The sequence below is a fragment of the Cyprinus carpio genome, chromosome A21, assembly GCF_018340385.1.
Source record: "Cyprinus carpio isolate SPL01 chromosome A21, ASM1834038v1, whole genome shotgun sequence".
Lineage (NCBI taxonomy): Eukaryota > Metazoa > Chordata > Actinopteri > Cypriniformes > Cyprinidae > Cyprinus > Cyprinus carpio.
This window is the reverse complement of record NC_056592.1, coordinates 17,763,168-17,786,335: the sequence shown is the minus strand read 5'-3', so window position 1 is coordinate 17,786,335 and position 23,168 is coordinate 17,763,168. Positions and strand designations below refer to the sequence as shown.

Sequence of the window (23,168 nt, the reverse complement as noted above, 5' to 3'; positions counted from 1 at the left end):
GCAAACAAAAGACTGAATCAGTTAGTGTGTGAGTAGTGAAGAACAGGGTGGGAAGATGTCTCCATCGCTCTTTTCCGTTTAAGGGCGGAGAGAAAAAAATAATAAATCGCACTGCAAAGCCCGAGGCTGAATCAGATGTGACCGAGTACTGACTTGCCATGAATTCTGCAGGCAGGGGAAATGGTGGCCATTTTAATGCACTGGCATCAATACAGAAATATGCAATTTTGTATTTAGAAACATATATATTCCATTTCACGAAAAAAAAAAAAATTGTCAGATTCTTGATAACTATTACTGAGGGAAGTACAGTGCACACTTACCTCACAATTGAAATCATCTATAAAAAAAAGATGTGGTTTTGCCAGTTGGAAACACATTTGCTTTTTCTTTTTTACAGCTGGTTTATCTTAAGAAACGCAACCCACCTTCCAGATCCATAACAGGGTAAAGTGCAGTCCGATTCCTCAGACACAAGGAAAAAAAGGTGGCCAGGTTAGCTTTCTGTCTCTTAAAGAGCTGTAACTGCATAACGGTACTCCGATTTGAACACCAATTCAGAAGGACTGTCTATTTTTGGATGCCTAGTTGAGAAGTGATGACTTGCTATGACTAAGACTGCCAAATATAAAACCAATAATACAGATACAGAATGTCACGAGGAGCGTCTTTTCAAGGATTTTTGCTGATGCGCATTGTCTTGGTGTCACTAACATCTCCAGAAAATACTCAGAGCATTTGAGGCCTGCTCTTCACAAACAACTGCACATTGTTCTTATATAGATTTTATTCTAGTTTGTATTTAACAACAATTTAATAAAAAATAATAATAATGAAAATTATCCATGCCAGTACATTCAGTTGCATTTGTAGGTTGTTATAGTATTTTAACAGTAACTTACAGCTTCATGGGATAGAGAAAAAAAAGGCATGAGAGCATATAACGTTTGTTACGTCACTTCCTCAATAGGCTATATTCCACTGAAACGTTCAATGACCAGTAAACCAGACTGTAACATCTCATATCGAGCAAAAGCTACGGAGATTTCCTCATCAGAGGCGAATGAATTACATAAGGATGTTCTTACCCAACCAAATCAGGAAACACACTTTAGCAGACACGTTGACACATCTATGCATCAATAAAAAGGACTGAGGTGATTATACTGAATAACTATCGTGTATTTACTCCAGATGTCTCTGCTGCGTCGGATTAGATTCTTGAGAGAACTTTAAATGCACAGATTACACTCGGTTTAGTAGGCTGGAAGTTTGGAATGAAACTTATGTAATGACCTCCGCCCGTTATCCAGCATATTCGATGATGGCCTGTTCTAATGTGAATTATGATCGCTTATTTTATCGCGAATATAACGCGTATTCGTACCTCTGAAGAATCAGATTTTTTTCCGCCCCACCTAAGTGAACTGCCATCGCCTTTCCCCGGAGCTAATAAAGCTGTTCCATCTAAAACCCGACAGAAGCAGGCTGCGGATTGGATTAACTGCGAAGCTGGTTAATGTCTGAAAAGTTGATGAACATAAACACTCACCTCACTGGTAAAGTAATTCCTCCGTTCTCGCCTCTCACGTTTACCGGCGTCTGCGATCAGCTGGCGAAGGGAGTGACGCGATTAGTAACAGCTGGCCACTGGATCTGCGACGTCAAGGGTTCGCTATGACGACTGTCTTCCGTAGATTTTAAATGACTTGCATTTCAGCCAACGTTAGGCTTCGACTCCCAAGAAAGGGGGCGGGACAAAATGGTTCCAACCAATTAAAATGTTTCATGCTCAGGGACGATTCGTTTCCAGCCAATCATCTGTACGTGTGAAAGTTTACTGAACACGCCCCCCCCCCCCCCCCCAAAGTTATTTTACACCGAAGTTAATTTCAATAAAAAAAAAAAAAACATGATGGGACACAATAAATAATTATTATAACAGTATGAAAAGAGCACATGTGCTGTTAACAGAAATTACCCTTAAAAAGCACACATGCTGTTAGAAACAGATATTATAATATATATATATATATATATATATATATATATATATATATATATATATATATATATATATATATATATATACACAAACACATATATATTATAAAAATGCATATATAAATATGTATTAAAAATATGTGAATAAAAATGTTTGGCTGCTGTTTCTCCTTATAATTCACCTCTGTAACCTTTATTGCTGTTGCTAAGTTTGGCTCTCTGCACCATGTTCTTCTCTCCAACTGATGGCCTTGTTCTAAGTAGCCTAGATGGTCAGTGTCTGAGCCAAAAAACGGTCGTATGATCACTTTAGAGTGGAATATTTATTGCTTTATAGTGTTCGAACTTTGCACTTCTTGTTAAAGGCTAACTCTGTTGAATGGCTCTGTACAAATCTAATTTAATGACAGATTTCCTTTTGTATACAGATGAAATAAATGGGTGATCAAATTATCTAGATATTATGCGTACTGTTATTGCACTGCAAGTGGTAAATATCTGTAGTTATCTCAGATATGTATGCATGTGTGAACGCCAGACTCTTCTCCCCATTCCTGTTGGGCACGTAGGAGGAGTTCTGTTTCCATGGAGATGCGTCATCAAGCTCAAACGACCTTCACGCGGACAACTAGTTAGTTTATATAACAAATGTTAAAATTTAATAATGTGATAATATCTGTTTTAATACTCGTGAAATTGCTTTGATTTAACGTTAATTTAAACTGAAAATAGGACGTCAGTAAGTAATGTGTTGAAGTATGGCATCAGTTAGAGACAGACGGATTAAAGGCGCTTCTCAATCAACAAACATGCGCGAGGAGATTTCAGTTAAAAAAGAGTTTCACGTGCCACCTTTGAGAGTCACAATGAAAGAGAGCAAAAAGAAGAGAAAAGACACAACAAAAGAGAAAAAGAAATCGAGGAATGGCATTAACCAGTCAAGGGATTCAGGTGAGTTGGTTTGTAAAAGTAAATGTAAAATGAATAAATAAATGTAAATAAATGAATCATATCATATGAAAATGTAGCTATTGGAAAACACAGATTTAGAGATAGTTCTCCTGAAAATGAAAATTATATCATCATTTGGGCTACTCACCCTTTCTTTTTCCTGTAGAACATAAAAAAAAAAAATCCTTAATTTTGTTTTTGGTCCATGCATTGTAAGTCAATAGTGACCAAAACTGTTTGGTTATTCTTCAGAATATCTTGTATTCCACAGAAGAAAGCAAGAAAGTCCTACAGACAGGGTTAGAAAATGATGACAGAAGTTGCCTTTTGGGATAAACTATCAATTTAAATAATAAAACAAGTAAAAGAGAAAAAAAATGCCAATGGAAAAAAAGAGCAAAATACATTGACATTCAAGATGCATTATTCTATACATCATTTGTAGTTAAAATGGATTTTATTAAGAATGTTTAGATATTTTATGGCAAAACAAGACATGATTAGGAATAGAAATCTTCCAGTGCTGTCAACTCAGTAACATTACTGAAACATTTATTAACACAGTCTGTCTCTAACAGTATTTTACATGTGTTGATTGATAGCTGCCTCCTTCTGTACCTTAGTGCATAAGTTGACCATTGGTAATTACTGACATTGTCTCAAAAGCATTGTGATATATTTTAAACCTCCTATATGTTTTCTCTACCCGTCTGACCTTCCTCTAGAGAAACTCCAGACAGAACAGTGGACCAACGGAGAGATGAGTGATGTTCAGACCAAAGGTCAAGCCAAAGAACTAAAGAGCAGGAAATCCAAAAATCCCAAGGGTGTATCAGAAGTGGTTCCAACAGAGGAGGACAACTCTGATTTGACTCAGCTTGAACAGGACAGCTTGAGGTGGGAAGGAGCTCTAGAAGACCCCACCGCAGAGGCCCAACGGTTGGAGGTCTACAAAGCCAACCGCCGTAAACGTTATATGGCATCAAGACAGGCTTTTCTACAAAATATTCAAACCTCAAACTCTTCAAAACTAAATACACAGAACAAGCCTGGAGTTATAGCATGAAGAACTTACAACACACAAAGTCTATAATCAGTCTGCTAGATATTAAAAAGCCTCATATAAATAAAAAAACCACATTTTAATACAATAACAATCTCAGAAATTTTATCAAGGCCTTCAGGAATTTTACTTGTATTTATTGATTTAGGTATAGTTCACTGTAATTTAGGCAATGGCTTCAAAATATCGCAGCATACTAATTAAAAAAATTACAATACCCCCCTCAATTTATTGTATTATATCATACAAAATATGTAAATGATATTACTGCACATTACTTGCTTTTAAAATAATTACATTATTATAATATTATGTATTATATCATACAAAATATGTAAATGATATTACTGCACATTACTTGCACAAATTCAAAGAAATTAATAAGTTTATTCAGGATGTATTAAATTGTTCAAAAGTGAGTGAATGTGTTTATAATGTTTATAAAAAAGTTAATTTCAAATAAATGCTGTTCTGCAAATAAATGTTCTATTCATCAAATAATTTAAAAACACTGTAAATATCATGGTTTTAAACATTAATTTAGAATTAAGAATTAATGAACATTAAGAAGTGTTTCTTGAGCACCAAATCAGTGTATTAGAATGATTTCAGAATGAAAATAGAAAAGTTGTTTTAAATAGAAATATTTCAAAATGTTACTGCTTAAGAGACATCTTTCAAAAACATGAAAATAAAAAAATCTTATCATGCTATTTATAATAGCAATCATGCTCTTCATTTGCTTTACTTTATTTTATGAAAGTAAAGAAGTCCAAACCAGTAAAACATAATTTATTGCTCTTTAAAGGTTACAGATATTTATGAGTATGACAAATGTGCTATATTTTTAAACTGAGTAAAAAAGAAGACAATGAACCATGACTCATGATGCAAATGATACATTTACTTTGCAGCACATTTCTGATAAAACAGCCTTGTGTGTGACTTCTTCTGCCTGTTATAATGGTGACTCATGTACATTTCTTACTATGCTGTACTGTATATAAAACTGTGATCAATAACATTATAAACTGAAACTGTAAAACATGGTTGCCAACCTGATTTTACTTCTTGCCGTAGGTAAGTAATCTGGACCTACTAAAGGGCTCATCCATTTGCATGTCATTAATAATGCATTAGTGCAGCAACATGCTTCCCGCTAGAAAAACTGGACCAACATGTTTTGTTTTGTAAAGTCATGTAAAGTTTTCACCTTAAAAGTGATATTGTGCTTGTTAGCAATATCAGTCCGTACAGAATGTCAAATACAGTGAAACTTTTTCTCACCTCTTTTTCTACTTTCTATATAGTGTGCATTTTGTGGATCACTGCTCCTCCTTAATAACAGCAATAAAATGTGTTGGTTTTTTAATAAAAACTGCAGGCAGTCCACTTAAGTCCAGCTTCTTGGGGTCTAAGCTATATTTCATGGCCCACATATCACCTCCAGATTTGGACTGCTTTATATGACCTATATATCTCTGCACACATTCTTGCTGATAAGAACAGAAGTGAGTTATGAGGATTTGGGATCAAAAACTGGGTTGCGTGGTAGACGAGAGACTGAATAAGAGGCAACATAAGAGGGCAGCTCAGCATTTCTTTTGTAATATGCTCTTTTGAAACGTGTTTGTCCAGCTCTATTATATATGCTCCCCCTTTTGTGACCACCGTCACATTCAGCATCCTTTGCTCAGTGTTCATCTAATCCTCCCAAGCGCTATGATTGGATGTGTGCTTAGTGATTGTCTATTTTTCAACTACACATGCTCCATTTCACAGCTTGGTTGACCAACTACTCCACCTAGATCCATCAAGCATGCATATGCCAGAGTGACTGTAAATAATAATTGATTATATCTATTACATCTACCTTCCTTCTAAACATTGAGTAAATGCTGAACAAATGATACAATATATGAAAAAAGAAAAATCATCTTTCTTAAGCTCATTCCTAAATATGTTACCTTAATAAATAATATTGATTAAAATAAATATAGGATTGAGTTCATATTCAGAAAAGTGGATCTGAACCTGAGCTAACTGGCAAAATCTGCAGCAAGAACAGAATAAAAGCTTTTCATCTTTTCTTAGTCGTATGTGGGTAGTGGTTCTTCTCTCTGAAAATCAGTGTTAAAATGGCAAACTCTTTGTGAACTGAGTACAAAGCTCTTGAAGAGACATACTGTAATGCACTGGCCTTTATAAATGTTACGAAAAAACGGCTTCAGAGTAACGGCATGATTGGATGGGATGGACTGTGGACAGAATGGCTGAATTCTGATCATTCAGAGGTCAAACTGTTGTCAGTGGTCACATGGGCTGCAGCTTCAGCCAACTAAGGTCATCTGACCTATAAAAGAAAGAAAACCACAGTAAAAAAAAAACATTAACAATACAAAAGAGCTCTGACGTTATGTGGTCGCTTTTAGCCTCTTTAAAGGAGCACCTAGCATTTTTTACATAAAAGGTTTTATATATGAAGAAATTCATTGTGCATCTGAACAACAAATGTTTAAAATGATTTACACTCATAACAGAAGAAGAATCCTTATCAGTTTCACAGAAAAATGTTTCAGCTTCATAAGGGTGGTTCCTCCTTTTTCCTTCTCATTGGCTGCATCCGAAATAACATACTTTCTGAGTAGGTACTTCTTTTGAATAAATAATCACTCTGTGAGCATTATAAAGTATGAATGTGTGTAGTATGAATGGAATTTGGATGTACTACATCACGTTGTCACTGTCATGCAGGGACGCAATTCTGATCTGACATGGGGGGGCGGGGACTGAGTGTAGGGTAATGGTCAGTATTAGAACCATTTTAATATGCAATGGATTATCAAAACTAAAACAACACAACATAATATTTTCAGGAAACTATTATTATTAACATAATTTAAGGAATTTTTTTTACAAAAGTTATTGTTTTCATTGTTTTTGACACATGTAACCTTGCATTTTAATAAATGATGTTACAGGTGCACCTCAATAAATTAGAATGTCGTGGAAAAGTTCATTTATTTCAGTAATTCAGCTCAAATTGTGAAACGCGTGTATTAAATTAATTCAATGCACACAGACTAAAGTAGTTTAAGTCTTTGGTTCTTTTAATTGTGATGATTTTGGCTCACATTTAACAAAAACCCACCAATTCACTATCTCAACAAATTAGAATACTTCATAAGACCAATAAAAAAATAAAAATTGAATTGTTGGCCTTCTGGAAAGTATGTTCATTTATTGTACATGTACTCAATACTTGGTAGGGGCTCCTTTTGCTTTAATTACTGCCTAAATTCGGCGTGGCATGGAGGTGATCAGTTTGTGGCACTGCTGAGGTGGTATGGAAGCCCAGGTTTCTTTGACAGTGGCCTTCAGCTCATCTGAATTTTTTGGTCTCTTGTATCTCATTTTCCTCTTGACAATACCCCATAGATTCTCTGTGGGGTTCAGGTCTGGTAAATTTGCTGGCCAGTCAAGCACACCAACACCATCGTCATTTAACCAATTTTTGGTGCTTTTGGCAGTGTGGGCAGGTGCCAAATCCTGCTGGAAAATGAAATCAGCATCTTCAAAAAGCTGGTCAGCAGAAGGAAGCATGAAGTGCTCCAAAATGTCTTGGTAAACGGGTGCAGTGACTTTGGTTTTCAAAAACACAATGGACCAACACCAGCAGACTGTGGAAACTTAACACTGGACTTCAAGCAACTTGGGCTATGAGCTTCTCCACCCTTCTTCCAGACTCTAGGACCTTGGTTTCCAAATGAAATACAAAACTCGCTGTCATATGAAAAGAGGACTTTGGACCACTGGGCAACAATCCAGTTCTCCTTCTCCTTTGACCAGGTAAGACGCCTCAGGAGTGCCTTAACAAGAGGAATATGACAACTGTAGCCAAATTCCTTGACACGTCTGTGTGTGGTGGCTCTTGATGCCTTTACCCCAGCCTCAGTCCATTCCTTGTGAAGTTCACTCAAATTCTTGAATCGATTTTTCTTCACAATCCTCATAAGGCTGCGGTTATCTTGGTTGGTTTTGCATCTTTTTCTTCCACACTTTTTCCTTCCACTCAACTTTCTGTCAACATGCTTGGATACAGCACTCTGTGAACAGCCAGCTTCTTTGGCAATGAATGTTTGTGGCTTACCCTCCTTGTGAAGGGTGTCAATGATTGTCTTCTGGACAACTGTCAGATCAGCAGTCTTTCCCATGATTGCGTAGCCTGATGAACCAAACTGAGAAACCATTTTGAAGGCTCGGGAAACCTTTGCAGGCGTTTTGAGTTGAATTAGCTGATTGGCATGTCACCATATTCTAATTTGTTGAGATTGTGAATTGGTGGGTTTTTGTTAAATGTGAGCCAAAATCATCACAATTAAAAGAACAAAAGACATAAACTACTTCAGTCTGTGTGCACTGAATTTATTTAATACACCAGTTTCACAATTTGAGTTGAATTGCTGAAATAAATTAACTTTTCCACGACATTCTAATTAACTGAGATGCAACTGTATATAAAGAGTAAACAGTAATAAATAAACAAATGACCATGATCATGGCTATCAATATTATCACGGTATTGTTAAAATGTGTTGGAAATGTTCAAAAAGTACTCATACACAGAATAAAATCATGAGTTTTATGTCAAAAACCAACAAACAACAAATACATTTAGAAGCACTATGCACATTTTGTTTGCATAAATACTAAAATAGTAATATTAAAAATGATGGGTGGATTTAAAAAAAAAATCTTGGTTGGGTGACTACTAACATGTACTATATGTTCAAATAAAGATTTGACAAAAAAAAAAGTTTTATGAAATGGTAAACCTCACATTTCTGTCTTTCACATTTTAAGAAAAGGATCGTGCTGAGATATCTGACAGCAGGTGGCACTTATGGAACAGCAGAAATAGAGCTGTTTCCCTGGTAACTGCTGTTTTAGAATACATATTAGCCTGTTTTCAATCTACCATTTACACATGACAGCAGGTGGCGCTGACGGAACATCAGAAATAGAGCCGTTTCCATGGTCACCGCTGTAAACAAAGCAGTGCCTGACAGCAGGTGGCACTTATGGAACAGCAGAAATAGAGCTGTTTCCCTGGTAACTGCTGTAAACAAAGCAGTGCTGCTCTTATAAACACTTCTGTAGGCATTACATGGTGAAAAGATAAAAAGCAAATCATGGCATCGAAACTTTTCTGAAGACAGTTGGTTCCCCCTTATGCATCAGAGAATTCATTTAATCATGCATTCTTTCATTTAATTTCTTTTAGCACTCCTTCCTTCATGTTTTCACACAAAATGAAACCTACATTGCCTGTTAAGCCTACGTGGAACAGACTGTTAATTTTGCTAAATCCTTATTAAAGATGAAGCTATTTAGTGAAGAGCAGGTTTGAGCAGGGTGATTTTTCTTTTGGTCTTTCATTAAGATTAATGAAACAGAAAGCAAACTGCTCTTTCAGATCAAATGTATGGATCTGACAAACGCATCAGATTTTCTCAGTTTATGTTCATTTAAAACTTTTTATTTTATTTTAGACTGTGCTTATACAAGGACATTTGCCAAAACAGTCATACCAAATTAATTCTTTTAACTGATTTCTTGTTCCTGAACGGTTTAAAACCTTTTTGTGATTTCTTGTTCCTGAACGGTTTAAAATCTTTTGAATGCTTACTGACAAAACTAAAAAACAAGCAAAAAAAAAATCAACAATCTGAAAGGGGAAATTATAAAACATTAAACTTAAAAGTCAAACACAAGATGTGTAAGTTGTAAGTCATTCACACTTTCACACAGACTGGTATTTTGTGAATTCAGACATACTACTCTTTTCACATACTATTTTTCGTCTATTATATAGTAGGGAAGTATGTGATTTCAGATGCAGCCATTGTTTGGAATGGTATACTACACTCTCAAAAAAAAAAAAATACAAGTGGTAGTCTTTCAACAGGTACGAATATATATACTTTACGTACTAACATGTACACTTTCTGTACTAATTTATACCTTTAAGGTCCCAATATGCTCCTTTCAGGGGTAAAAAGGTACAAAAATTTAGATTTTGAAAAGGCACTGCCCCAGAGACAGTACCCTTTTTGCACTACTTAAAACATATAAAAAAAAACAAATATCAAGATAAACGTATGCCATGTGACTTATAAACCATGTGACATATCAAAATAACACCATAATAAAATAACAAAAAAATTAACTACTAAAAAAATTTAACCAACAAACATTGGTTGTTTAAAACATTTGCTGCAATACTTGATTTTTGAAAAGCCATAATAATGTGTTTTTTTTTTCTCTCAGTGTGGGCTATAGGCTAAAGCTAACCAGCCAAACCCCAACTCATTGGTTGTATTGGTTGTTTAGAAAGCTGAATACAATCATTAATGAATAAATGATTCAGTGAACCTTTAACTTCAGTGAAGCATATCTGTATTTTCACATACATGTATACTGTAACTGATGTTGAGTTCTCACTCACTCTGCTTCTGCCTTTGTAATCACTCTTCCTTCCGCCAACCTTTCTGCTACCACAGAGACAGCCGGTTCAACATTCAGTCCTGATGCAGCCACCACCTCATCATCCCTCAGTTAAAAGTACATAGCCAATATTTTAAGCTTTAAAGAGAAAACAGGTATAAAGAATGGACACCATAACCCTACAGCTTCTTACTTGATGTAAAGTGCCAAAAACTTCATGTTCTCAAATTTCCCTTTCAGCACCATCTCAGTGTATCCCTCACCGTACCCTGCGGATAATGAAGAATAAGGATATAATTACATAAAAATACCTGTATTTTACAATCCGTAAAGCATGATGAGTTTGTAAGTTAAAAGGCCGCACCAGCATATCGAATAGTTCTCCCGAATAGGACGGTCCAATAGAATGGTACTGTGTTTAGCTCCACCTCCCTGTGCAACATGCTTAAGGCTGCAATCCTTCCTAATAAGGCAAATGTTATAATGCTATCAAAGCAATCTGAGCAACACAGTTGTAAAATTATGTATTTAAAGTGATAAACCAGCAAAGAGACGCCTATCAATACTTCAGTCAAGATAATTTTACAAATTGCTACTCTAGCATAATTTTTCATCTCAGTGAAGTGCATCCACACTGCTGGCATGTTTGCCTGTTACAGCTTTCCTAAGTTGTGTACACAAAATAGACACTGACATCATAAAAACATATAACTGGAGAAACACTAACTCTTTTGTTCAATGAATTTTCATTAAAAAACTGAAAATATATGGCAAAGACAAGAATTGTCAAATTTAGTGTATCACCCCATATTTGAAGTCCTTTACTTCATATCTATTAGCTTTAATGTAATATACTCTAAAAGGTGTGGTAAGTGATTTTTCAAAAACGCTATAGAAAACTGATTTGGGCCGAGTAGCAAAACAAACTTGTAGCCAATCAGCAGTAAAGGGCATGTCTACTCATGATGTGGAGGAGAGAGAGTTCAGTGCACAGGACAGACATTACCCGAGCTGAGCAACAGAAAGATAGAGATGGTGGATAAAAAACAAAAGAGGAAAACGTCTGTGGAACCAAAAAAGGCTTAAGGCAATAAGGCAAGAAGTAGGACCAGAGTAAATATCAGATCAGCTTTCCAGCGCTGGAGAGAACTCAAGGAGCGGAAGTGGATTTTGTCATGCTGCACCACTTGTGTCCGGTGTAGACACGTAACATTGGTTTTGCTTTGTTTCACAGAACTAATCGTTGCCTGGGTTGCGTACGTATGTGTGGGGCGGAGCTATCAAAATAGGGGCGAGACCTTTTTGGGGTAGGGGCGTGTTTGTTTTGGTGATTTCAAATGTCAACATTAGCTACCAGAAATCGCTTACCTCACCTTTAAAAGCAGTGTTGAGGGTAACACATTACGAGTAAACATAACTGATACTGTAGCTCCAGACTAAATGTGAACGTGCATTTACTCACTTGCACAAAAACAGATTCAGTATTCCTCAAAATTGATGAAAACTGTGAAATGCAAGCTCAGAATATGACGCAATCCTGCAATAATTAAATGTTAAATAACACAGATGTTCTTTATGTATTTAATTCTGTTTTATTAACCAGTGTTTTTGCTGCTGACCTTTGATAATACAATTTAATCATACTAATAAGCAAAAATGACCTTAGATAAACAAGATTTGTGATTTTTTTTTTAATTGCTGAAAAGTGTTGACATTTCTTCTTCTTTGTCTTTTTCTATATACAATCCAGAATGGCAGCACAGCTGAATTTACATTTCCTTCAGTCTGAGGCTTATTCATTTCACTTTCGGTGTGAAGGCTTTTATATTTGCCAAAAATATAACTTTTTTATATTTAAAACAAACAATCAAGCCCACCCCAGATGATAAAAAATGTAATGCAAAAGTAATGTATTGCATTACTTTCCATACAAGGTAAATAAGTAATGCAATTAGTTACTTTTTTAGGGAGTAACACAATATTGTAATGCATTACTTTTAAAAGTGACTTTCCCCAACACTACCTAAATGGTGGCAAAATTAGCAGATATTCACATCTTTGATTACCATGTGCCTGCGCTATCTGCCAGTGGCCGATGCTCACATTCTGGCCTTTTGCCATTTTGAGAGGAAAGGAGGTCAGATCTCCTGCACAGTAGACGTCTGTTATGTTGGTCCTCATGTACTAGACAGACAGGGACATGATTAAAGATTTTGGAAGTGTAATGTTTGAGCTCAAAGAAATTGGTCTAAGCACTTACCTTATCCACAATAACATAGTTCTTAGAGTCCATCCTTATTGGACTTCCTTTCAAAAACTCTGAATTGGGATTGACACCTTATATGACGATAATTGGGGAGATGAGAGCACACAAATGTTGTTCAGATCATTTAAATTCAAGTAGCACTTTGTTCCTAGTTCAACAATTGTACATACCAATTCCAACAATCAACAGATCGGCTTCGATAGTGATACCGCTCTTCAATTTCACAGCCTTAACCTATGAAAAAACATTTAATTCTGTTAATAAGTTATAATATATGAGGCCATCGTCCAGTTAAGTCTTCTTGATAATGTATTTCAGTCAATTAACTTCCAAAAGAAAGGACTGGCGTGTTGTTTTTGGGAAAAAAATATATTTGTTTTTGGAACAAATGACCCTGTTGACTTTACCCTCCTATTTTCGCCTTGAACTTCTGCGATGGCATCATTCATGTGGAACATCACCCCTCTCTCTTCCAGCATCTTAAAGAACAAGCAAACCAAAGTAAGAAGGCAATAATTAAGCACATATTTGATATCGGTATGACTGAGATGGTAGTATTGGCCTTTATAACATACCATCATGGTGGCCTTTCCTATCTCTGGGCCTAGAGTCTTCTGATAGGGGAGTTCACTGCTTCCAATGATCGTGATACTACTGGCCATATTTATCATATAGGCGGCCACTTCCATGCCTAAAAGCCAAACACAATAGACTTGTTATTTTGGGGGATGGAAGCATGTTGAAAGAATAATTCACATAATATTTTGTCATCATGCCCTTTTCCATACATTGAAAGAAGGCAGTGACCTCGGGTTGTCAAGTTCAAAAATGAACAAATAAACTGTAAAAGTGCTTTAATATTGCTCATGTACTATATTTCATGTTTTCTGAAGCCATAGCTTTATTTGAGTAATACATTTCAAGCATATTCAGGAAGCTATATTTATACTTTATGCCATTTTATATATGCACTTTCAGTGTTGGGAAGGTTACTTTGGAAATGTAATAGGTTACAGATTACAAGTTACCCTATTTAAAATGTAATAAGTAGTGTAACTATTTGATCAGTTTTTGATTGCTTTTCTAAATTTCTAACAAATATTTTCAACTTTGAATCTTACAGTGGTACTCAACAATAATTACTGTCAGACTTTCAAAATCATTCTTCATGAAATAAGATTATAATAATTAAATTTAAAGCACAGCCACCACAAAATTAGACTTTAGCTATTCTTTTTACTTTGAGATCGTTCTGAGGTTAAATACAGATTTAAAATAGTTAGATATACTGTTTTTGAAATCAAATCTTTGCATAGCTATGACAGCAAACATTTAACTAGTTACTCCCCAGTACTGTACACTTTATATATTCAAAGGTTTCAGGTTGGTAAGATGTTTTTTTTTTTTTTTTTAATAAAACTGCAAAATGTAATATAAAATGAAATGTATTCCTGTGAGGGCAAAGCTGAATTCTCCACAGTCATTTCTCCAGTCGTTGCCGATCAAGAAACATTTATTATTATTATTATCAATTATCTTACAAAAATGTCTAAAATGGTGACATTTGAAGACATACTGCAAACTGACTATCTATCTATCTATCTATCTATCTATCTATCTTGCACAATTCTTCTTTGGGATACATCAGTAAATCAAGTGATAGCATTAGCTTTGCAGATGTGAAAACAGTTGCAGGGAGACAGAGGGTGGTGAATGTGCTTGTGTGTACCAACGAAGGAAGTGCCCACAACGACTGTCCTGCAGCCCATGCAGGCATAGTGGATGCACCGGGCATCCTCTGGGGTTTCCAGCATTAGCACATTTTCCAGGTCCGCACCAGGGCAGTCTAGGCTTTTTGCTCTGAAGAACAAAGATCAAGTAGTGTCTAAATTCTGCACTGATGAAAGTTGAGTAAAAGATGAAAAATATTACTGTATCTAGATATATACCATAAAAAGTCCAGTTAAATAATACACTATATCAGTAATTATCATCAGACACTTACCTGCATCCTGTTGCAATAAGGATTTGGTCATAGCACTGGATTAAGCCATCATCAAACGTCACTGTTTTCTTCTTTGTGTCTATTGATAAAGCCTGCACAAAGAACAACTCTGAGATTGTCATATGATGAATATGAATATTGGTATAAATGAGAGAGAACACAAGATTAACTCTCACCTCTTTTTTCAGCCAGACCTCAATATCATACTTGTGGAAAAATTCAATTTTTCTCATTAGGAGACTGTCGCTCTCAGCATTCATTATCTAAAAAAAGATAATAACAAAAGCTTCTGCTTTATGCAAAGAAGGTCCTGGGATTGAGCCTCAGTGGAACCATAATTATGGGAGCAGTTGTGGCATATGCTTAATTGGTGCTCAAGAAACATTTTATTATTATTATCAATGTTGAAAACACTTGTCATTCTTAATATATTTGTGGAAACCCAATTTTATTTATTTTATTTTTTTATATAAAACAAAGCTCATTTGAGTAAATTTACAGGAAAATGCTGTTTAAATGTCTCTGCTTAAAAATGTCATGTAAAATTACACTTTTTTCCCCCTCCCCATAATAATATTTGAAAAATACAACAAATTTCTGAGTGAAAATACTAGTTTCAAACCCATTTTTTTTTTCAGTGTATAAAAAACAACAGAGAGAGAGAGTGAGAGTTCATTTGTAAACAGTACAACATTTCTTATAATGTTTCAGCAGGGCTAAACCATAAGTATATTAATAATGTAATTTACTACAGTCTATAGCGGTTAAAATATCTTCATGTATGAGATTTACATTGCTTGCTAAGACCCAAACCAGTTTGGGTTGTTCTGCAAATAAATCAATCACCGCATATGAAATGCATTCAAAGTATATTCTGTAAATTTCTGATATTCTTTTAGGAATTTAAGGCTAAAGGTTTAAACATTTTCAGAATATTCACCAACCAAGATGTAACCAGTAATGACATCATTATTGTAATTGAATAATGCATTGCGATTAATAATGTCTTGTCTTCCTTGCATATGTTCAAGCAGTATCACACAAGCAAAAATGTTGATCTGCCTTGTGTGTGATAACTTTTACACAACAGTTCAATAAACTAGAGGTTAACAAAGTAACCTACATTTTAGACAATTATGTCAGTTACGGCAGTGAAAATATTTCCAAATTAAGCAGAATCATTCAAATGTAGTCACAAAAGTGTTAACAGATGTTAACAAAAAAATTAACATCTTTTTCCTGTAAAAACAATTCTAGCACCAGTTTTCACAGATCTTGTGCCTCACCTTGCTGAGTCTGGTTTTGTCATATGGAAGGAGGTCATCTCTAGATACCATAATAATCCTGCCACCATAGTTTTCTTGCCGTAGTGTCTCAGCACACATTAAAGAGGCTGCCCCTGCGCTCAACAATACATACCAACATTAAAACTGTGTACATAAAACACAGCAAATATATCAGATATTTTTCTCTTCTCTTACCGCCTCCTAGGAGCATGATAGTGTGTAACACCGCTTGATCTCTGGCTCCCATCCATTTGATACGCTTGGGCTGACCCTGGATCTGTACAGAAAAGCTTTTTAACATTTTACTCTCAGAATTGTCCTGATTTTGATTTTGGTTTCATAAATTTAATATAGAAGATAAAATGTCTGTATGAAGGTACTTTACCCTTTTCTTAACAGACACATAAACTTTGTTGTTTTCGACTTTCACCTGTCAAGAAAAACAACAGATTAAATTAATGAATTATGTTAGCATGTACACTACCAGTCAAAGGTTTGGATTAATTACAATATTTTTTTAATGTTTTTAAAAGAAGTCACGAGGCTGCATTTATTTGGTTTAAAAATACAGTAAAAACAGTAATACTGTATTGTATTGAATTTAGAAGATCTGTTCTCCATTTTAATATAAATGTAATTTATTCCTTATCTGGCAAAGCTGAATTTTCAGCATCATTACTCCAGACTTCAGTGTTACATGATCCTTCTGAAATCAATGATGTTTTTTTGCTTAATTATAAGCAATATAATTGCTGCTTAAATAATATCATCAACATTAAGAACGTATTGTATATACTTAAAAATATTTATAAATCTTAATATTTTCCAGATTCTTTGATGAATAGAAAGTTTAATTAACAGCATTTATTTGAAATAAATATTTTGTAATTTTAATCAATTTAATGTGTCCCTGCTGAATAAAAGTATTATTATATTAAAGGGATACTCCACCCAAAATGAAAATTTTGTCATTAATCACTTACCTCCATGTCGTTCCAAATCCGTAAAAGCTCTTTTCATCTTCGGAACACAATTTAAAATATTTTGGAAGAAAACCTGGAGGCTTGAGACTGTCCCATAGACTGGCAAGTAAATAGCAGTGTCAAGGTCCATAAAAGGTATGAAAGTTGTCGTCAGAATACTCCATGTGCCATCAGACATGCAATCTGGGTTATATGAAGCCACGGGAACACTTTTTGTAAGCGAAGAAAACAAAAATAATGACTTAATTCAATAATTCCTTTGTCAACTGTCTCGCCTGTGTCTCTCCATATCACCGTATGCTGTGTATGCGCTTCTGTTTCATCCGAGCCACAAGGATGCGCTGTTTCTACATGTATTTAGCTTTGATTTGAAATAAAACAGCGCATCCTTGTGGCGCGGATGACACAGAAGAGCATAGGCAGCATACGGATATATGGAGAGACACAGGGGAGACCGTTGACAAAGGAATTATTGAATAAAGTCGTTATTTTTGTTTTCTTCAACAAACAGAGCTTTTACAGGTTTGGAACGACATGGGGGTAAGTGATTAATGACAAAATTTTCATTTTGGGGGGAGTATCCCTTTAATCTTAATTACCCCAAATTATTGAATGGTAGCTGTCACACTCTGTGTTGGCGAGGAACGATGGAGATGAGAAATAGCTTATACAGTCTTTAATACAATCCAAACACAGGCTATATCCACACTGGAAAAGGCAGGTAACACACGAACATAACGAGTAGATCCGACAAACATTAACTGAACAGATTGGGGCTTATTAACCCAGAATAACGAGGGACAGACAGGTGTGCGGAATCAACCAATAATCAAAGTTAACGAGGACAGGAACATGACCAAATATGGACAAACAGGAACCGAAATGGACAAAACATGGCACAGACAGTCCAGAATCTTGACATTATGCCCCCTCCCGGAAGGAGCGTCCTCGCACCATATAAGCTACATGGGGAGGGGCGGGTGGGAACTTGGGAGGCAGCTCAGGAGGAGGATGGACACCCAGGAGGGGGCCGGCAGACAGAGTCCATGGAGGTAACGAAGGAGGGAGGAGCCAGGGAGGAGACAGGAGGGGCTTGGAGCAGGAGGAGCCAAGCTGGACCCAGGCCACAGTCATTATGGTGGCCCACGGTGGAGCTGACTGAGGGAGGGGCCATGGAGGAGGAATGGCTGCCAACTCCAAGGGGCCGACCAACCGCGGCGGAGTAGGTGGTGGAGGAGCCAGAGGCGGAGATGGAGAGCCAACAAGCCAGGGGGATGCCAAGGATCCAAGGGGCCAGGGTGGAGCCAAGGGCTCCGGCAAACGAGGCAGAGGTGAGATCCAGAGATCCACAGCGGAGCTGGAGCGACTGAGTACCAAGGTGGAGCTGACGGGAGGGAGTAGCCCAGTGGAGCTGGTGGGACAGAGCGATGAGGTGCAACCAGGGCCATGGAGGCTGGAGGCGGAGGTAAGGGATTCTGCAGAGCTTGCACCATGCTGATGGTGGGCTGAGGGCGAGCAGAGGGTCTGCAAGACAACAACAGAGAGCGAGGCTGGTGTTAATTGTGAGCCTCTGGGCTTTCAAGGCTGAACTCAGGAACGGGAGCCCTCTCTGGGTTGGACGTGGAAACTGGAGTGACAAAGGGCTCAGAGGAAGGGAGGAGAGGGGGCAAATCGGCTTTCAGCTCCGTTTCCCAGTCTATAAGGTCCCCCTCGAAGTCCAGCAGTTCCAGATGTATAATCAGCTCACCCTCAGCCACGGTGCAGTGGGCGGAGCTCCACTCTATGTTATCACCGTCCACGGCTAGCTTCCTCGTGGTGGGCACTGTCGCCGGCTCTCGCACCTGGTCTGATGGGTTGGGCTCAATGTCCGAGGCGATCCTCCGCTCTGTCACTCGGCTTTGCGCTGGCTCGTCGAACGTGGCAGGAATAAGCTCTCCGTCATCGGTGGGCCCAGGCTGATGCTCTGCACCGCAGGGAGATGGTGTGCTGGGCTTTGGGCCAGGAGCGGATCTGATCATCCACGGGGCAGATGGTGAATGGCGATCCATGTCTCGCCAGAGTCCACTCCACAAAGGCGGCGAAATCCTCTCGAGGACCATCTTCGGACGATGGCACTCTGCTCGCGGTGTTCAAGCATGCGTCATAGAATGAGCAGAGCGTGTCGTCCGGGTAGGTGGTGGTGTTAGCTAACAATAGGAACAGTCTTGTATGATCCTCGAGAGATCTGTAACATGCTCCAGCAGGAGGAGGAGGTATTCAGGACAGGTGAAGGCATCCATGAGGGGAACAACGAAAACAAAAAGCACTGTACAAAAACAAAAAAACAAAAAAACACTCTGTGTTGGCGAGGAACGATGGAGACAAGGAATAGCGAACACAGTCTTTAATGCAATCCAAACACAGGGCACATCCACACTGGACAGTCAGGAAACACACAAACATAACGAGTAGACCCGACAAACTAACTAAACAGATTGGGCTTATAAACACAGGATAACAAGGGACAGACAGGTGCTGGAAATCAACTAATAATCAAACTAAACGAGGACAGTCACTATAAACTGGATGAAAGAGCCAGGAGGAAACTTTTCAGAGAGGCGACCAAGAGGCTGACGGCAACTCTGAAGCAGTTACAGGATAGGGTAACCAAATGTGCCATTTTCCCAGGACACGTCCTGGCCAGGATTTCTATATTGCCTAAAATATCCACGTTTTGGCTTTGTTTGCGCTGTGCAGACCAATTGTTGTATGACAAAGTACCATGAGAGCTCTAGAGAGCAGACAGCTTCTTGTGCTTTTGAATCGCTCTCACAGTACTTTGATGTCATATACTGATCGGTCTGCGCAGCGCTGCTTCAAGTTGAATATGTACACGTATTTGCATCGCTTTGACCATTCAGTGTAGATCCCAGCTTCTCAAGCACCATGTCGATTACGTACAATATCTGCATGTTATTGGTCAAATGATCATTACCTTCATTAAGTATGAAAACAGGAAACCAAAGCCAATACCTGGATATTTTAGGCAATATAGAAATCCTGGCCAGGACGTGTCCTAGGAAAATGGCACGTTTGGTCACCCTATTGCAGGAATTTATGACAAAGAGTGGTCATTTTGTGCATGTGACAACAATATCACAAATATGGCTTGTAGGGGAGGGTTACAAAAAAACAAAAAAAAAAAGCCACTCCTCAAGAAAGGAGGTGGTAATATCCTGTTATTGGGGTGTTTCTCTGCAGCAGGGACTGGAGCACTTGTCAGGATAGAAGGAAAAATGCATGGGGCAAAATACCATCAAATTCTTGAGGAAAGTTGTCAACGGGAAGAAGGTTTACCTTCCAACGTGACAATGACCCAAAGCACACGGTGGTTAAAGGAGAAAAAAATGTCCTTGCATGGTCTAGTCAGAGCCCAGACTTAAACCCCACTGAAAATCTGTGGAATGACTTGAAGAATTTAACTAAACCTGAACAGTTCTGCAAAGAAGAGAGGGGAAATATTGTCTAGATGTGCAAAGTTAGTAGAGACAAATCACAACAGACTAAAGGCTGTAATTAAAGCAAAAGGTGGTTTAACTAAATACTGACACAAGGGGATGATCCTTTTTCAACTCAGTGATTCTGTTTTTAATTTTTTTCTGACATGTTGGTGTTATCTTTCAGTTGGATGTTATAAGCTGCACTGAGTAAATACAGCTGGATAAAACAAAAAAAATGTGTCTGTCTTCATTTCAGGCTACAAAGCAACAAAATGTGTAAAGTACGGTGATTCTTTTCAATACCCACTGTGTGTGTGTGTGTGTGTGTGTGTGTATATATAATTTACTGTACATTTTATTACATTTTATTTCTTAAAAATTCTTTGTTAAGTAGTACAGAAATGTATGGTAATACATGCCTTGTGGCAAGGCAGACAGTCAATTCCAGGATACTCCTCCAAGTCACCGGTCTTCACATTGAAACAGGAACCATGCCAGGGACAGCGGACCCTTTGACCTGACAGCACCCCTGCAGAGGAACGGCAAACACCCATTTTAATACTGCAAGCTCACAAGACTTTTCTAGTAATGTTTTACTTCTCCCATGTTATTTATCTATAAAGATGGAAGCCAGTGGGACTAAGCTTGATTACCTTTGCTCAGAGGAGCACCATAGTGTGTGCACTGGTTACTGATGGCACTGTACACCCCATCACAGCGTACCAACAGCACATTGTGGTCACCAACCTCCACCTCCATCATTCTAGATCACAAGAACAACAAACACTCAGACATTTTGTTTTACACAGAGTGAGTGTAATTCAACAGTTTTATAGTACAAAACGGTTACACTTTAGTCTAGGGGCAAATTCTCACTATTAACTAACTATTAACTATGAATTTTGCCTCAATAAACTCCTAATTTGCTGCTTATTAATAGTTAGTAAGGTGGTTGTTAAGTTTAGGTATGGGGTTGGATTAAGAGATCTAATAAACCAATATACTAGTATTAGCATGCATGTTAATAACCAACTAGTTAATAGTGAGAACTGGTCCCTAAACTAAAGTGTAAATGTACAAAACATATGACTTCAAAGAAATTTACAGCCTTAAAAAACAATGATCAAAACTGTTTTAAACTTGACACAACTATTTGTAATCCAGTCCACAATTTTAATTGACTTTTAAATATTGCTCAGGATCTTTTGTGCATTTTCACTGATAAAAGATTAAAATCGTAATTCAATATGTATATTAAAAATATAATACATATTATTAAAAATGAAAATGACATGCATTTATATGGAACCTACTCTCCATCTTTGAGTTCTGCCTCATCACATACAACATCTGTCACCTCTTCCTCTGGATCCAAACCATCCACTAAACCTATAGCCACAACAGCCAAGATAAAATAATAAATTACAACTCATCATAATCAAGATAGCAAGAACAACACCATGGAGAAAAGCATAATATCACAATGATTTCAGCACCATATAATGAACTACGTTATCAAATGTTAGTGAACTTAACAGCATAATCGCACTGTCAGATCAGTGAACATAAGAATAAAGTAATGAATAAATATAAAATAATATAATATAATAAATGATTGGATGCTTACCTGATTGTACCTCAGACATCACAAACTGATCAGTAAGAGAGGACTTTCTCCAGTAAATGTTTTTGAAAAACTATCCTTTCTGTCAACTGCTGTCATACAATCAAACTCTTGGGAAGGCTGTCATGACCACAATGATCGGATCACAAGTCCCTAATCCAGGAGACCAGACCTGTCCTTTAGGCATTTCATCATTCAGATGCTCAGAAAAAATCAAAAATATTTTTAAAAAAAAAAACAGGATCAAAAAAAATTTATTTAGGAAATTTAAAAGGAAATGAAAAATACAAAAAGAAGGGATATGATGTAGAAATCAATAAACAAAACAATAGACATAGAACACATACCATTTGTTGGGGTATAACAACAGAAGAGAGAACGGCTGAGCAAGCAGCACACAACAATAGACATGTGCACAGGGCAAAGTGCGTGACTCTGCACCTCTCTCTAAAACACTGACACTTGTGTTCATTTGCTCCTTTCAAGTTACAATTGATTTAAATATACCTTAAAGAGTTTATATTGACATCAAGAATTTACTATAAATAATATGGCATACTATGCTATCATATAGTTTAGGAAGTAAACCAGTTATTCACTTGCAAATTAAGATCATGGATCAAAGTTGAAGAATCACTGTGAAATTTGCTAATCACATCAATTAACGTCGATATTGCAACATTGTTTCAACATCTTTCTTTTTTGTACAGATCCTGTCAAAATTTTAAAGCTAATTTAAAAGTATTACATTACATTATTTCTGACATTATTCAATCATTTCTGATGTTGTATACAGTGAAATTCTTACTGCTTCCCCCCAAATCCATAGCAGTAAGTTTACAGACAAGAGAAAAAAGATATTTAAGAGAAGTAGAAGCAAAACGTATAGTCTATCTTAAATTATATCTTGATTTTACTATATTTTACTGGATGAGGTGGGACCCTTTTTGATTCTTTCATTGGCGTTGTCTTTAAAATGGCATAGCTTCCTATGGAATAA

The 23,168-nt window shown here is 36.9% G+C and overlaps 2 protein-coding genes across 2 annotated transcripts; one reads left to right on the top strand and one right to left on the bottom strand.

The window, feature by feature from the left end:
* Nucleotides 1-2,565: 2,565 nt before the first annotated feature.
* On the top strand, nucleotides 2,566-4,047 carry LOC109075277 (protein LIAT1-like). Its single transcript, XM_019091204.2, has 2 exons — nucleotides 2,566-2,955; nucleotides 3,681-4,047. Exons 1-2 carry the CDS (start codon nucleotides 2,763-2,765, stop codon nucleotides 4,019-4,021), a joined length of 534 nt encoding a protein of 177 aa, XP_018946749.1. The 5' UTR covers nucleotides 2,566-2,762; the 3' UTR covers nucleotides 4,022-4,047.
* Nucleotides 4,048-4,715: 668 nt separating this feature from the next.
* LOC109075276 (apoptosis-inducing factor 3-like) lies at nucleotides 4,716-22,370 on the bottom strand. Its single transcript, XM_042711141.1, has 19 exons — nucleotides 22,172-22,370; nucleotides 21,858-21,933; nucleotides 21,198-21,307; nucleotides 20,964-21,073; nucleotides 16,468-16,512; nucleotides 16,278-16,359; nucleotides 16,083-16,195; nucleotides 14,973-15,059; nucleotides 14,797-14,888; nucleotides 14,521-14,651; nucleotides 13,367-13,482; nucleotides 13,199-13,270; nucleotides 12,962-13,025; nucleotides 12,786-12,862; nucleotides 12,592-12,709; nucleotides 10,890-10,988; nucleotides 10,719-10,794; nucleotides 10,527-10,631; nucleotides 4,716-6,371 (listed from the first exon to the last, which is right to left on the bottom strand). Exons 1-19 carry the CDS (start codon nucleotides 22,188-22,190, stop codon nucleotides 6,332-6,334), a joined length of 1,632 nt encoding a protein of 543 aa, XP_042567075.1. The 5' UTR covers nucleotides 22,191-22,370; the 3' UTR covers nucleotides 4,716-6,331.
* Between the last annotated feature and the right edge of the window lie 798 nt (nucleotides 22,371-23,168).